General features: G+C 44.7%; 1 protein-coding gene across 1 annotated transcript; it reads right to left on the bottom strand.

Annotated features, from left to right (window-relative positions):
• Positions 1-217: 217 nt before the first annotated feature.
• LOC107300123 (endophilin-A3) lies at positions 218-7,736 on the bottom strand. The gene is made up of 8 exons (XM_015829464.1): positions 7,674-7,736; positions 7,187-7,259; positions 5,841-5,984; positions 5,416-5,549; positions 3,836-3,994; positions 2,889-2,992; positions 1,670-1,797; positions 218-949 (listed from the first exon to the last, which is right to left on the bottom strand). Exons 1-8 carry the CDS (start codon positions 7,680-7,682, stop codon positions 744-746), a joined length of 957 nt encoding a protein of 318 aa, XP_015684950.1. The 5' UTR covers positions 7,683-7,736; the 3' UTR covers positions 218-743.
• Positions 7,737-16,793: the final 9,057 nt, after the last annotated feature.

Raw genomic sequence — 16,793 nt, 5'->3', positions numbered from 1 at the left:
CTGATAACTACTAAAACAGGATCCCATAGAGAAGTGGCAGAACACACATTTTCTCTTATCCTCAATCATTTTTCACAAAGCTCGTTCACAACCAAAAAACTCAAAGTGCCAAAGTTTAGCTCTGGGTATGGCACATGTTGTGAAGCTGGTAGCCCAAGAATGATATACCTGGTAAGGCTCAAAGGAAATAAATTTTTCACAAAAATGTTTTATTATTTCTGGTCAGTGAAGAGTTAAGTGTTTGAGGGTAACGTGGACTTAATACAGGAATATCAAGGAAGTAATCCTCCTTCTCTAGTCAAGATATAGCACGTGGTAAATATTAGCTTTTCACAGTTCAGTTCAGGGTAACAGTAGTGGCTCAATGATGAACAAACTTAGGGTAGCTAAAAAAATGGTACCCACAAATAAAATTCATCACTTGATGCATGGCTTCTTGTTGCCATAATCGGCATAATAGCTTCATTTTCAGAAAAAAGCCTCAGGGAGATTTTCAAGGCACAAAAGCACAGGATCGGGCTTGGCTGCTGTTCTTTGCTGGTAACCGAAAAAAAGGGCTTAATAATTTATATACACATTGTAGGGATACAAAATAAATATATTTCTTAAAAGACGCGTACAAAAAGAGTCAGTTAAGTTGGTCAACGGAAGCACAGGCTTTTGTAGTACGCCGCACAAATGAAAACACCGCTCTGGGCAAAGACCCTGTTTTTGGTTGCATCACTAGCGTGAAAAGGACACATTCACTGCGGCAAGGCGACAATGACGTCAACGTAGCTGATGGGGAAGAAGCCAGATTCACCTTTCAACATGCCTTCGTACCAGTTCTCGTCAATCTGATTGGTCAACGTGATGATGTCTCCTTCCTTAAAGCCCAGCTCCCCTTCGTTTTCAGCCTCAAAGTCGTACAAGGCTTGGCAGCACGGCTGGTCCATGTGACACGAAGAACCTGGTCAGGATAAGCAATCCGAGATGTTCAGGGTGCTTTATTTGGTCTCATTTCATTTGCAACAAAGACCGAGATGATAAACGTTCTAATACCGATCTCGTGGTTCCAACAGAGGAGACCAATGAAAGCAGAACTCCGAGGCTTGAGCTTTCCTCGAAGAACACGTTTATTGGTCGCAAAGTATCGGGCACCATCAAAAGTGAAACCAAGACTAAAGTTCCCTCCAGAAAGCAACAGTATTACAAAGTTCAACTTCCCACCCCATAGAACTATGCAATCAATTACGTTTCCCAACAGAATAGTTTGGAGGGCTTTCTAACATTAGGCACTACCCGCCCCAGCCAAGGGAACAGAAATGACCTTGGTTCCCACGGGACAGAATTGTTTAAGCCACAGATCCTCAAGCTTTTGGACACCAGGGACCGGTTCCATGGAGAGAGGTTTTTCCGCAGACCGGAGGGTGCGTGTTTTTGTGTGCTGCCTGCATCCCGCAGATGGGGTTTTATTTGTTTGTATGGCCCAGTTGCTGGCATGCTGTGGCCTGGTACTGGTCCACGGACTGCAGGTTGGGGACCCTTGGTTTAGGCTAGTATAAAACTCTCCATTCCTTTCCCCAATCTTGTGGCAACCGAAAAACAAGCAAGATGGCTTCTGTTCTATCCCAGCCTACACGAATGACCTGGATGACTGAGAATCTCCATAGATCCCATGATTACATACCTGATGATTTAATTGATGGACTAAAGGAAATTCCATTGTGTGGTTGACCATTGCTTATTTCCAGATGCGTCCGTGTGATTGGTTTGGGCTTAAATTCACGTTTAGGGCGACTTGAAGCCACATTTATCCTGAAACCAGGATGGAGACGAAAGATCAAGCTTTTCAAACAGTCAGAAATGCCTGCTCTAAGTGTTTTACACTCTGCTCGGGAATTCTGCTTCCATCATTGCCACCCCAAAAGTCCTTGCAAACCCATGAGTTCATTCATTCATTCATTCATTCATTCATTCATTCATTCATTCATTCATTCATTCATTCAGACAGACAGACAGACAGACAGACAGACAGACAGACAGACAGACAGACAGACAGACAGACAGACAGACAGACAGACAGACATAGATATATAGATATTAGATGAGATAGAGATAGATAGAATGACTGTCCAGTTTCTTCTTACAAACTTCCAGTGTTGGAGCATTCACAGCTTCTGGAGGCAGGTTGTTCCACTGATTAGTTCTAATATGATTAATTGTTCTAATATGTTATTTACATTATGACAGATACACATGTTTTGAGACGGTGTTGTGGCTTAGTAGCCCTCACTAAATGAGTATGGCCAGTTTTCTAAAATATGAATGAGCAATATCTTAAAGATTAAGGGAGGCACAAGTCTTTCTTCCTAACTCAGGGGTAGGCAACCTTGACTCTTTTATGACTCGTGGACTTCAACTCCCAGAATTCCTGAGCCAGCATGGGGGAACTATGGCCCCCTCATGACTCGTGGACTTCAACTCCCAGAATTCCTGAGCCAGCATGGGGGAACTATGGCCCCCCTCATGACTCGTGGACTTCAACTCCCAGAATTCCTGAGCCAGCATGGGGGAACTATGGCCCCCTCATGACTCGTGGACTTCAACTCCCAGAATTCCTGAGCCAGCATGGCTCAGCATGGCAACCTCTCCCTTTCCCCTCAGCATGACTGGCTCAGGAATTTCTGGGAGTTGAAGTCCACGAGTCATAAAAGAGCCAAGGTTGCCTACCCCTGTCCTAACTTCTGAGGTGCCAAGACGTTTGCACCATGACAGGGCCCTAGAGTCAACTTGTGGTACATCTGCCAGTTGTGGTTAACAAAACTTGCTCAGCATCTGGAAGGCCAGCCCTTTGATAGCACTTCTTCAGAGAGTTTGCAAAGTAACCAAACTATGATTAGGCTTACCGATTTTGCAGCTTGCTCTGCAGATCCTCCAAAATTTCTGCAGACTGATTGTGATAATCCAGCGCGGCTTCTACTAAGACTAACAGCTGACACACTTGCTCGATCTATAAAAAGGGAATCAAAGAGAGGGGAGGGAGGGAGGGAGGGGGAGAGGGAGAGAGAGGGAGAGGGAGAGGGAGAGGGAGAGGGAGAGAGAGAGAGAGATATGTTGTGAATGATTTTCCAAACAAGGTGGAGCAAGCAGGAGGTTCTTATTCATTGTGGCTTATTGGTGCAAGAGAAAGAATGGATTCCCTTAACAACGACCATGTTCACTTAACAATTGCAAAAAAAAGACTGTAAAATCGGATGCGGATTCACTTAATGACATGATTCACTGTTAATTCTGAGCTCAATTACGGTCATAAATCAAGGACTTACCTGTACAGTACGATCGAGTTTCTAATTTTTACAAGCCACGAGAGGGCAGCACTTCATAAAGCAGTTTGAAGTAAGTAGAACTGGGCCCAGTTTGACCTCTTCAAAAGCCACATTTTGCATACAGCTGATGCAGAAGAGATGATAAAGGGATGGAGGTAAGAAATGCCTCGGGATTTGGAGGGAGACAGGACTTAAAACTATTTTAGGGATAATACTAGATGTGTTTCCCGTTTCCTGCATTTTAAAATAGCAAGACATTGCATCACCAAACTACAGGGGAGACAGATAACAGGTTGGAGAGGTGTAGACTGCCTGCTACTCTGCTTAAAAATGGCAGGAACGGGTGAATTGCACAGCCATTCGTAGGTTTCATCTGCTTTCTTGTTTGGAAAAGAGTAGGCAGGGGCTCAGAGTACGGGCAACCTGATCATCTTCACAATGACTAGTTGCACCACATCACATGCGCCACAAACACCCACGCAGATACTGTATGTCTCGCCCTCAAAACAGCAAGGCGAGGGGCTTACGTCATTTTCCAAAAAGTTGAACATGCTCCGTTCTGCCAACTCTTTGGACTCTTCGAACTTCTCAACGGCTTGCTTCACTTCCTCGTCTGGAATCTTCCCGAGACGTTTCCTTTTGTAATCGTAATCTAGACGCCGGCCTTCTAATTTTTTTAGATGGCGCTGTTTTTTTTATATATATATAAAAAAGAAGAGAACCAAATGGTTAGAGCAAAGGAGGAGGAGAAGCCTTTGCGTACAGGGGCAGAAATATCTTTTTAGCCATGTGGGATGGCTAAAATAATAATAATAAAATAGCAGCATCTGTGAATGCCTCAGCCGTTGCTTTGCAATCAATTCTTAAGATTCTAGATAGTTCGTTCACTGTAGGAAAAATCTTCAGGCCATCTAAATCAGAAGCAACACATATTTGTCAAAATACGGTTTACTTTCATATTCTGGATCTCATTCAATGTCTGTCATGTTCTCTCTCCTGACCGTAGTGTGCCCATTCATATTCAAGACTCCACTAACATTGTTTATGCAGTGTGTTTATCCATGTTTAACTGAATCATGGTTTACTGGTGTAGGTTTTCACACCCAGTATCTGTTGGGCAGTGCTGGGTGTCAGAGTTTAGTGATCATGGATTAAACAACATTGTGACATTTCACCAGCAATTGTGGCTGGCATCTTCAGAGCCAGGATAGTCTGCTACATCTAGCAGTTCCCAATGAATCATGGTTTAATTCATCAAAGTTTCCAGGTTCACACCCCATGCCAAACATATAGTAAATTCCTCTGATGTGAGGAAAAAACAAAGTGCATCTTTTTGCAAGGAATTTGAGGAAGAGGAAGATAGGGGCTAAATTCTAGGTCAGTGTTTCTCAACCTTGACAATTTTAAGGCATGTGGACTTCAACTCCCAGAATTCCACAGCCAGCATTGCTGGCTGTGGAATTCTGGGAGTTGAAGTCCACATGCCTTAAAATTGTCAAGGTTGAGAAACACTGTTCTAGGTGCTCCAGAAAAATAGGAGTCTCATAACTGGGTCCAGGTAACCACTGGATTAAGCTGAATGGTGCTGAAAAGTTTGCGATTGTGTTGCTGGATCTCAACCACTCAAACTGGAGAGCCAGTTTGGTCTAGTGGTTAAAGCACCACACTAGAAAGTGGGGGGGGGGGGGTAAGTTCAAGTCCCACCTTAGCCATGAAAGCTAGCTGGGTGTCTTTGGGTCTGTCACTGTCTTTCAACCCAACCCACCTCACAGGGTGGTGGTGGTGGGAAAAACAGGAGCAGAAAGGTATGTCGGATATGTTCGTCGCCTAGAGCTATTTGTAAAAATAGTAAAAAGATGGGATGCCAATGAATAAATCATAAAAAAAATTATCTTGGCATGACCACATTAAGCCAGACGAAATATCCCAAACATCACATGAACGTGGCCGTTGTATTTTGTTAACCTAAGTTTAAGACATTACGCAAATCCAGGCATTACGGAGTGAAAAAGAAGAGCAGGCGAGAGAGATCTGAGAAACACTAATATTATTCCAAGGATGCGATCTCACGTCCCTAGGCAAATATTCCAGGCAGAGATAAACTCACTCCAATCTCTTTTAAATCCTTTTCTTGCAGTAGCTGTAGAGGGTCAATAAAATTCTGCTTGATGGTGATATCTAGGGAATCTTTCACTTCTGCCATCTGCTTCATGCTTTCTCCCACATCGATCAGCGCAGCACCTTGTAAAGAAGAAACAACAGTCGTGTATCATATCGGGGAGGATTTATTAAAAAAAAAAGATTCAGCAGCTTTCTAACAGAAACTTAAAAGGCTTATTTTCATTTTAAGAAGCAGCAGGCAAAGAGAGAGGCCGTATTTCGTCACGCTCCTGCCTCCACGCTCTTCGCATCTTGCATCTCTGTTAGGTCCTCTGCTCAGGCAGGGACCCGCCCTTGTCTTAACAATCCAGATTTATGAAGTGCCGCTTGCAAGAACTACATAAACAATGCTGCGTGGCTGCAGAAGCTCACCGAAGGTGGAGTCCTCTCCCAGTTCTCCCCCGTATCGGAGCATACAGTCCCCAAGTAATCCTTCGGTCTGTGGGTATCCTGTGTCCTTGACTTGCCCTCGGATCTTGGAGACCGTGTTCAGCATTCCTAGTTTAGCTCTGTAGGCTTTAAAAGAGAGAGATTCATATTAAAAAGCTTAAAAGATATACCGGGTTTTCTATATGTCTGGAGAACATTTCTGCTCGTTGACTTCATGTCTCCAGAGCTGGAACGTTACTCTGCTATGCAGCCACCGTACAGCAAGTTGTCACCAACTTCATCCAGACCCATGGGGGCATTAATGGACTCCACAGGACAGGCAGTCCTCAACTTATGACCACAACTGAGCCCTGATTTTGTTGTTGTTAAGCAAGACAGTGGTTAAGTGAGTTTTGCCCCGTTTAACGACTCTGCTTGCCACAGTTGTTAAGCGAATGGCCCCCAGTTGTCAGGTTAATAACATGGTTGTTAAGTGACTTTGCTTGTCAGAAGGATACAAAAGAGGATCAAATGACCCCGGGATACTGCAACCGTCATAAATACGAGTCAGTTGCCAAGCTTCCAGATTCTGATCACATGCTGCAATGGTCGTAAGTGTGAAAAAATGGTCATAAGTCACTTTTTTTCAGTCCCTTTGTAACTTTGAATGGTGACTAAGTGAACTGTTGTAAGTCAACACACAACGTAAGTATATATAGGTGGTCCTCGCCTTAAGACCACAATTGGGAGCGGAATTTCTGTCGCCAAGCAAGGCCGTCATTAAGTGAGTCGCACCCAATTTTACGACCCTATTGCCATGGGGCTAAGCCAGGGGTCTTCAAACTTGGCCCCTTCATGACTTGTGGACTTCAACTCCCAGAATTCCTCAGCCAGCATGGGGGAACTATGGCCCCTTCATGACTTGTGGACTTCAACTCCCAGAATTCCTCAGCCAGCGTGCCAGGCTGAGGAATTCTGGGAGTTGAAGTCCCCAAGTCATAAAAGGGCCAAGTCTGAAGACCCCTGGGTTAAGCAAACCATTGCAGCCGTTGAGTGAATCACAAGGTTGTTAAGTGAATCTGACTTCGCCCATTGATTTTGCTCATCAGAAGCTGGCTGGCCACTTTTCCCAGTGTCGTCGTAACTGTGACGGCCATTAAATGAATGATTGTAAATTGAGGACTACCCCTAAACAGTAAGTAAAAATACAGCCAATAAAATTGCTACAACATAAAAACACATCTGTAGAAAACCGACGAAGCTGTGGGGCACAGATCTGATGGATTGGTTCGCAAAGATGCTCGGTCGTTCGGAACATCTGGAACTCAGAGAAAATATCTTGTTCCTACCTGGGTTAGGTTGAAGATATTCTGTAGCTTTGGATAAGAGTTCTGCCACCGCCTTGCCAGTGACATCGATTTTCTGCAAGAAGAAAATGAAACATCTTTAGGCGGGCTGTGCAAATCATTTTTCAATCTGAGTCATTTTTTTTAACTCAATACTTCCAATTTTACTTCCTAAATGAGAAACGGGCAGTTCTGATCATTTGGGAAGTGTTTTGACCTTGAAACACTTCTAAGGTGGTTGAAACGACGGCCACTGGACACGGGTCAAGATGCTGGATTCAAAAGAATTCAATTTCGGACCATCGCTCATCTTTAACAATATATGACGGGGACTGTTTCTTTCATACATTACACGCAAATTTGTGCCAAGCTGGTGTCCTCTAGCTAGACCTTTTCCTAGCTATGGCCTATTTTAGAAAAAGGGCCTCTCAAGTTATAATTAGAAATAAATACCTTGCAATTAGCAGCCCGTTTGACAGACCTGCCTTACCTTCTCCATCTCTTGAAAGTCTCCATCAAGTTTTGTCCCTTCTGCTCCACTGATCTTCTCGCTGAAAAGCTGCAGGAGGAAAAGAATAACGATAAACAACCGCACCAAAGGACTCGCCATCAGGGAAAAAGGCTGATAGAACTCATATGCCCAAGGAAAACCAAGAATCTTCCTTAAACCCTGGAAACAGCATACCTAGCATATGTTTCATTACAACCAGTAGAAACTTGATTGTAAAGAAAAACCCTAACTCATTCCCTTTGCTCCTCAGAAAGGCTGGCCTTTGGCTTTCAGCCACAACATCTTTCTGGAGATGAGACCTTGTATCACCAACTTATGTTTCAATGCTATAAAGCAGTGATGGCGAACCTTTTAGAGACCGAGTGCCCAAATTGCAACCCAAAAGCCACTAATTTATCACCAGGTGCCAGGCAGTGCTGTGGAGTCGGAGTCGGAAGAAATTTTGGGTACCTGGAGTCAGAGTCGGAGTCGGAAGTACAAAAAACTGAGAAGTCGGAGTTGGAACATTTATCTACCGACTCCATAGCCCTGGCTGTGGAGTCGGAGTCGGAGGAAATTTTGGGTACCTGGAGTCGGAGTCGGAAGTACAAAAAACTGAGGAGTTGGAGTCGGAGTCGGAACATTTATCTACCGACTGGAGTCAGAGTCGGAGTCGGAGTCGAGGAATCGGAGGAAATTTTGGGTACCTGGAGTCGGAGTCGGAGTCGGAGTCGGAAGTACAAAAAACTGAGGAGTCGGAGTCGGAACATTTATCTACCAACTCCACAGCCCTGGTGCCAGGTGGACGTGGCCCACTGGGTGGGCGTGGCTGTGGTGGTCATGGCAGACCAAGGTGGGCATGGTCACCTCAATGCTGCTCGTGGGGAGGGACGCCTGTGCGGAGGCGGGCAGGGGGGTCTCTGGCAGGTGGGGCAGTGGGCAGGAGGCTCGTCCTGCGGGGTGAGGCGAGGCAGGGCAGGGGAGCCATTGTCGCAGGGCAAGGCGAGGCAGGGGCCGGGGTGGCTGCTGACTGACACCATCGGCCCCCATGCACAGAGGCCAGCAAGCGCATGGGGGCCGACGGTGTCTGTCAGCAGCCACAGCCGGCCGCCAGCAGTTCAGAGAAGCTGCCTCTGAGCTGGATGGCCGGCCGACAGCTGAGGAGGCGATGCAGTGGGTCGTGCCAAGGAAAAGGAGAGCATGCGCAGTCAGGAGGGATGGGACAGGCGGGAGGGAAACCAGCCATGCCAAGATGCATCCAGCCACGTGGGACTTCGCCGAGTTAGTGCCTGGCTGGTTGAAGAGCGACAGTTGCCATCTCCGGGGCATGGCGTGCGTGCCCACAGAGAGGGCTCTGAGTGCCGCCTCTGGCACGCGTGCCATAGGTTCGCCACCACGGCTGTAAACTAATCTTGTTTGTGCATCTCCTGAAATCCTGGGCCCCAAAGGGAAAAAGACTCCAGCCCCTCTCTACCAGGAATCAGCACTCAGATCAGCATAGATTAACTCCAAGGTCAACTTCAGACCAACAATCAAGTAGGCAACACCCCAATCAAGAAACTGCCCAAGAGCCATTAGTAAACAGCCCAACCAAGAATCCCTAAGACCACCCACCCACCCATCCACCCACCCATCCAGACAGGCAAGACACCAGAATATAAACCGACAGCAAAACCCCACTCCTTACCAGCACTGATGATGTTACCTAGTTAGGGTAACGCAACGTCTGCAAGAAACCAAGCAAGCTCAGAGGGAACCAAGGACCCCTCGCTATTTAGTGTATCATGTATCCACACGCTTTGTATCACAAAGGCCGCTTTGTCAGAAAAGGGAATTCCCATTTCAGATGCAGAAGGAGACTTATCTCCCCTCCCCAGCTTATCTTCCTGGCCTGCCCCCTCCCCTTTATCACTTTTGGGCCTCTAACGTTACCAACTCCACCTCCAAACCACACCAGGTTGTAGCAGATGTTTCCTCAAGTCAAAGATCTTCAGGTTTCTATGAGCAATAAGAGTGTCTGGCCCCTTCTCCCACCCACATCACACACCCCTCCGTTAAATGTCTTCTACTCACAACTCACAGCAGTAACTATGGGCCGTTACAATAAATGCACAATTTGTGCAAGCCAGACCAAAGAAAAGCAGTCCATTTCCTCTTTTTGGAGACCACCATTATGTGTGTGTGTGTGTGTGTGTGTGTGTGTGTGTGTGTGTGAGAGAGAGAGAGAGAGAGAGAGAGAGAGAGAGAGAGAGAGAGAGAGAGAGAGAGAGATGCATTCCTTCAGAATGAGCCTGCTTGAGGATTGATACAATCTCAATCTGGTTGTGTTGATTAACGCAAATGCAGCAGAAAGAATTCCCTACCATACACACCCTCTTCCTTGTGAGACCAAAAATAATCCAAGGATGCCCCATTGCCCATACTAAGATGGCTATTTGGAGTGTGTACTGCACCAGTCCTTCCTTCTCATTAGGTGGCCAAAGTATTTGAGTTTCAACTTCAGAATGAGGTGGCTGGATGGAGTCACTGAAGCAGTAGGCGTGAGCTTCAATGGACTCCAGAAGATGGTAGAGGACAGGAAGGCTTGGAGGAACGTTGTCCATGGGGTCGCGATGGGTCAGACATGACTTCACAATTAACAACAACAACAACAACTGCACCAGTGACAGTACAAAAGGCCAGCTCCATTTATTTAGAAGCACTCATCTGCAGTTAATATACTCAACCTGGCAAACATAATTCTTAGAATTGTGTTTCCTCAATGCTGTCTCTCAAGCTGGGGTTAATGGCGGCCATTAATCTTGTTATGTTAAGTCAAGTCAACAATCACAAGCCCCGGGGAGCAGTTTACTTCAAAGTTACCAGGTAACACCTTGTAAGCACATTCTCACAGATACAATAATAAAAGTGACATCATACTTGCGATGAGAACCAGGAAGCTAACCTGGGACTTTCAGCTTCTGGAGACAGTCACGAATATGCCCGTTTGTCCAAGTTAATAATAATAATAATAATAATAATAATAATAATAATAATAATAATAATAATAGTAGTAGTAGTAGTAGTAGTAGTAGTAGTAGTAGTAGTAGTTGTAGTAAAGTTGGAAGGGACCTTGAAGGTCATCTAGTCCAACCCCCTGCTCAGGCAGGAAACCCTATACCATTTCAGGCAAATGGCTGTCCAGTCTCTTCTTAAAAACTTCCAGTGTTGGAGCATTCACCACTTCTGGAGGCAGGTTGTTCCACTGGTTAATTGTTTAACTGTCAGGAAGTTTCTCCTTAGTTCTAGGTTGCTTCTTCTCTCCTTGATTAGTTTCCATCCGTTGCTTCTTGTCCTGCCTTCAGGTGCTTTGGAGAATAGCTTGACTCCCTCTTCTTTGGGGCAGCCCCTGAGATATTGGAACACTGCTATCATGTCCCCCCTCGTCCTTCTCTTCGTTAAACTAGACATACCCAATTCCAGCAGCCGTTCCTTATACTGTATGCTTTAGCCTCCAATCCCCTAATCACCATGCCAATCATATTTTCACCTCTGCTGTCTGCATTCTATTCATTGTTCACTCCATTGTGTTTCTAATTATTATTTCTATGAATGTATTTTGTTATCTAATCTTTGGGGAAAAAACAGTTTGGGGTTGCTGTTTGGAAACCTGAAGACTATGAGCCGGCGTGAAGTCAATTGGGTGACTTTGAGCCTGTCACTGTTTCTTAGCCCTAGGAAGGCGAAAGTAATGGCAAACCACTTACAAAAACTTGCCAAAAAACTGCAGGAAGTAATCGAGGCAGAATCAAAGACACACACACACACACACACACACACACACAGCCCTCTGGAGAAAGCTCTAATGCTAGGAAGGCCCAGTTGCCTTTTGAAAAAGCACCTTTGGGACAACCATGATTTGGAAGTTTGAGAATCTCCCCAGACAACTGAATGGATAATATCCTCAACATCATCACACCAGGTTAGGGACAGATTGTCACAAAGACAATCTATCAATGTGGCTTGCTAGGAGTGGAAACCAACTTAATGGGCCATAATGAAAGAATGAATCAACCAGTCAAAGGTTACCTAAGGCTGGTCAACGACTGAAATGCAGGAATGTGAACATAAACCAGTAGGATAATGACTATCCTGAGCCCTAATATCATTGGTAACAGGGGTCTTGTAACTTTGTACTTGCCCATTTATTTGTGTCTGCTCAGAAATAAACCCCACTGAGCTTCTGCGGCACGCAGCCAAGCTCTATAGGAAAATCCTTTTCCCTTTTTAAAAGAGCTTTTGTTGTGCTTAGGCAAATATCACCTCCTTGCTAAAGGCAAGGGAAAGAACATTTGAGATAGAGACCTCGGAGAAAATGTGGGCTTAATCTTGAAGCTCGTAGCAACTCTACCCACACAATAACATTGCCCATACTTCTGGCCACCACAATGTTAGCCCTTGAATATTTGATTGCCTCTTTGGGAAAAAAAATCTGTTATTTGAAAACATGCAAAGTGATTTTTTTTTAAAGGAAGAAGAGTCCGGTAAGGAGAAGGGCGGGATATAAATTGAATTAATAATAATAATAATAATAATAATAATAATAATAATAATAATAATAATAATAATAATAATAATAATAATAATAAGAAAGTGGAGTTAGCCTGTGCAATTCTCCAGCCCTTGTAGCAATGACATGATGGGAAAAGATTTTAACAAAAGGGCCACAAGGTTGCAACAACATGAGCCTGTTGTTTGCTACAAGAGAGAAGCAACACTAAGCAAGACTCCTTGGACACAATGTTAAGATTGACAGCAAACTTTTGTGGTGGAAACGAGAGAGCAACAATATAGCCTTTCAAAGGCTTTCTTCTCCCTTTTATTTCTCTACTTCCCAAATCAAGCTGGGATCATATATTTTTTTGCTTCTATTTGGCCTAAGTATGAGCTCACCATTTCCCCCTTTCTGTTCTTGAGCTGGAGACAAAAGACAAACATTTAAAAAAAACAACAACTCAAGAGATCTAATTTGGCCAAATCCCGCTACTGCCCCATAAATAAACATCTTCTTATAAGTAGCTTCTAAAAAAAGCTGGTTGATGTTTTACTCTGCTTTCACAGCTTGGCAACTGGAAAAAGAAACTTTGCACAAAAGAGATGTAAAACAAAATGTGTTTTCGAAACAAAAAGTAGATTTGAGAAGACACGTTTGTGACCTGTACATTTTTACTCAAGTTTATTAATTTTAAGATGGTAAATGACCCCCAAGGAGCTGATAGCTGATAGCAAGTGTTGGGTGCACTGGGCTCCAAAGAAAACGCTCGTGAATTAATATTTGTGGGATGCAGTGGGAACCTGTATGGAGAAGCAACTTATGCAATTACAATACTGGAGAGAAAGGCTACTGCAAAAACTGAAGAGTTTCTCCATCAAGCAGAAGCACTAGACCAGGGCTTTTCAACCTTTTCACCCATTGTACCACTTTTAGGATATGGCAATATCCGAGTACCACCAGTCACCTAGCAAGGTGTCAAAAACTTGATGACCAAAAAAAAAAGGAAAAAAGTGATAAAGTACAGGTAGTCCTCAACTTACAACAGTTTGCTTAGTGACTGTTCGAAGTTACAATGGCACTGAAAAAAGTGCCCCCCAAGCCACAGCCGAGCAAAACACCTGCCTGCCTGCCCGGCGGTGCTCCTCCTCCTGTCCGAGGTTTTCATTGTTGTGAGCATTTCTGTTGAGGATTGGCAGCGGGGGTGGGGTGGGGGGTGTTTGGTTTTTATTCCCCCCCGTCTGCTGGGTGGTTGCAGCAGGTTTTGGTCACTTCACATGACCCTGGGACACTGTGACTGTCATAAATATGAATCAGTTGCCAAGCATTTGAATGTAAATCACAAGACCCTGGAGATGCTGCAACATTCCAGCTGATCGGCGCTTCTTCTGGGCTCAGCAGAAGCGCCAGGATCAGTGCCGAGCTCCAGCTGGAGCCTGGCGCTGATCCTGGCGCTTCCCCTGAGCCTTGACAGCCCTGCAGCTCCAGCCATCTCTCACTCAGGCTTGTGAGGTGCTGCCACCAGTTCAGTTCGTTCCCCTCCCCCGCTACCACTTTTCTAGGATGGTCGCGTACCACCTGCCAGGTGCCAATGTATCACAGGTGGTACCCGTGCCACTGGTTGAAAAGCCCTGATCTAGACAATCAGGTGTAGACAACCAGGGTCTGGGAACAAGATCCCATCTCTTTTGAAGATGGAGATTTTTCTAGAACCAACACCTACAGAAGATGCTCAAGGCCATAAGGTTGTGTGTTCTGCCCTCTCATCACTCATCATCTAAAGCGGTGCTCTAGAATCAATCAATAAACCTTTTGAGTCAATACATGTACTTTACGGATACAAGGGTGTTCTGGGCACCCTCACAAAATGGCACCCCTAATAGCACAAAATAATTTCCATCAGGAATTTTGCTGCAGCCTCCCATTTGGCCTTTCCCATCCAAGCTGTAATCAGCCTGAATTTGATTGCAGGTTATTGTTTTTGTTTGCCTCGAAGTATATCTGAACACAGCGTTGGCTCATGGGTGGAGTAGAGCTGGCACCTTGAGCTGTTACCACAGCTATGAGCTCTCTGTGTAACCGAAGCCTTTGGCTGGGTAATAATATTCTGCTGCAGAGATTCTTCCTCTTAATTTCTAAACGGCATGCCCTGACATCTTTGTGGGCTGCTGAAGAATGACAAGCATGCTTACAGCAACAAATAAAATAACGAAAGATTCTCGGGAACCTTAGATATCCACCTGCCACAAGGAAAGAGTACCTGCAGTCATAAACGATTCTTCTTTCTCTGAAGTTTGTAGGATCCCAATTCCACGGTCCATAAGTAGGTGATTTGGGTGGCCTCAATGCAATCAGAATAGAGTTGGAAGGGACCTTGGAGGTCTTCTAGTCCAACCCCCTGTTCAAGCAGGAGACTCTATACCAGGGGTAGGCAACCTTGGCTCTTTTATGACTCGTGGACGTCAACTCCCAGAATTCCTGAGCCAGCCATGCTGAGGGGAAATGGCTTGTCTTCAGAAGTGGTGGGTGCACCATCACTGGAGGATTTTAAGAAGAGATTGGACAGCCACTTGTCTGGAATGGTATAGGGCGGGGGTAGGCAACCTTGGCTCTTTTATGACTTGTGGACTTCAACTCCCAGAATTCCTGAGCCAGCATGGGGGAACTATGGCCCCTTCATGACTGGTGGACTTCAACTCCCAGAATTCCTCAGCCAGCATGGGGGAACTATGGCCCCTTCATGACTTGGGGACTTCAACTCCCAGAATTCCTCAGCCAGCATGGGGGAACTATGGCCCCTTCATGACTTGTGGACTTCAACTCCCAGAATTCCTGAACCAGCATGGCTCAGCTTGGAAACCTCTCCCTTCTACTGATTAACTGTTCTATCAGTGCCAGCGGTGCATGTGTTATGTACAGAACAGTTGGGTCCGTGTAGCTAAAACCATGGTTTAAAAGGGCTCTCAGACTGCTTGCATTAATATAGCTGATACAGCACTCAGGCCTTGCGGGGTGGGTTAAGAAGCAAAATTTAACCATTGGGACAACCTTTTTGATAAGATGGAGCAGACAGACAAAGGGGCCTTTGATTCAGGAGGGACTCAAGCATGATTCTCTGGCTTCTTATTTTCTGCCAGGCAGTGCTGTCGCAGTGTGTATCTATCACAAACCTTGCCTGTCCCATCTCTAGAAAAAAAGATATACATCAATCTTCAAGTATACGGCCTAAGAACCTGCTTCCCAGTTTGCCCCTTGCTAAATTGCAAAACAGCGTACCTTCCAAAGAGAGACAGGCTGCCTCACATTTCAAAGAGTTTTTCTTCGACAATTAAACAAGCCAGAAGCCGCTGGTGGAAAATAAAAAAAGGAATACTGGACTGCAGCCATCCCCACTCCCCCTTTCTTATTTTCTAAGCATGCCTACTTTGTTTTATTCTTCTCCTCTAAGCCTGTGTATAGCAGCAATCACAATAAATCAAAACAATAGCAAAACAGCCCATTTATAAAATGTGCTGTGAAAACTCAAGTAAATCATGATAGTTTAGTATATATCCTGTCAACCCAGGCCTAGATTTCTTTTTTTTTTTTTTTTATTTCAATTGTAACGAGCTTATGAACAATTTGAGAAACTCTCGATTATTGCCAGGTGGGTCCAAAAAGACTTTTTAAAAATAGTTGGGAACTTGGCCTCAAAGACTTTATAACTTTCTCACTCCACATTCTGTGAATAAGGAAAGGGTGTTTAGTGGGGAACTCGGTTAAGGATTAAGTTTAAAAGGAGCCCTTGCAGTTTGGCAGCTCCATAAATAAAATATTGTAGCAGACATCCATAAACACAGCCTGGAATGCTAAAAATGCAATATGCTTCCCAGTCTAAAAATTTGATTAGGGCTGGGGAAAAAATATCCTCGTGTGGAAACTCCATGTACAAAAAAAAAGAGATTCAATCTGCTAACAGTGAATTCTATGTACATCAGTTCCTAACAATGCGTATCAAATGTTGAATTAGCTTATGATCTACAGGTAGGCCTCGATTTACAACAGTTCATTTAGTGACCGTTTGAAGTTACAACAGCGCTGAAAAAAGTGACTTATGACCATTTTTCACACTTATGACCATTGCAGCATCCCCATTGGTCACGTGATTTACATTGGGATGCTTGACAACTGACTCACATTTAGGACGGTCGCAGTGTCCTGGGATCACATGATCCCCTTTGGCGAGGTTCAATGGGGAAGCCAGATTCACTTAACAGCCGTATGTCTAATTTAACAACTAACAAAATGAAATTCAATGGTGAAAAAAGCAAGGTTCTACATTTAGGCAAGAAAAACCAAATGTACAGGTATAGTATAGGGGGTACCTTGCTCAATAGTAGTAACTGTGAGAGGGACCTCGGAGTCCTAGTGGACAATCACTTAAATATGAGCCAGCCGTGTGCTGCAGCTGCCAAAAAAGCCAACACAGTGCTGGGCTGCATTAACAGAGGGATAGAATCAAGAACAAGTGAAGTATTAATACTACTTTACAATGCCTTAGTAAGGCCACACTTGGAATACTGCATCCAGTTTTGGTCACCACGATGTAA

Source organism: Protobothrops mucrosquamatus, unplaced genomic scaffold, assembly GCF_001527695.2.
Source record: "Protobothrops mucrosquamatus isolate PMUCROS unplaced genomic scaffold, P.Mucros_1.0 scaffold6170, whole genome shotgun sequence".
Taxonomy (NCBI): domain Eukaryota; kingdom Metazoa; phylum Chordata; class Lepidosauria; order Squamata; family Viperidae; genus Protobothrops; species Protobothrops mucrosquamatus.
This window is presented reverse-complemented; position numbering and strand designations above follow the sequence as displayed.

Coding starts and splice junctions, on each gene's coding strand:
- LOC107300123 (XM_015829464.1), bottom strand. Junction 5,985..7,186: donor ATATCTTCAACCTAACCCAG/GTAGGAACAAGA, acceptor TCTCTTTTAAAG/CCTACAGAGCTAAACTAGGA. Junction 1,798..2,888: donor CAGAGCAAGCTGCAAAATCG/GTAAGCCTAATC, acceptor TCCTGGTTTCAG/GATAAATGTGGCTTCAAGTC.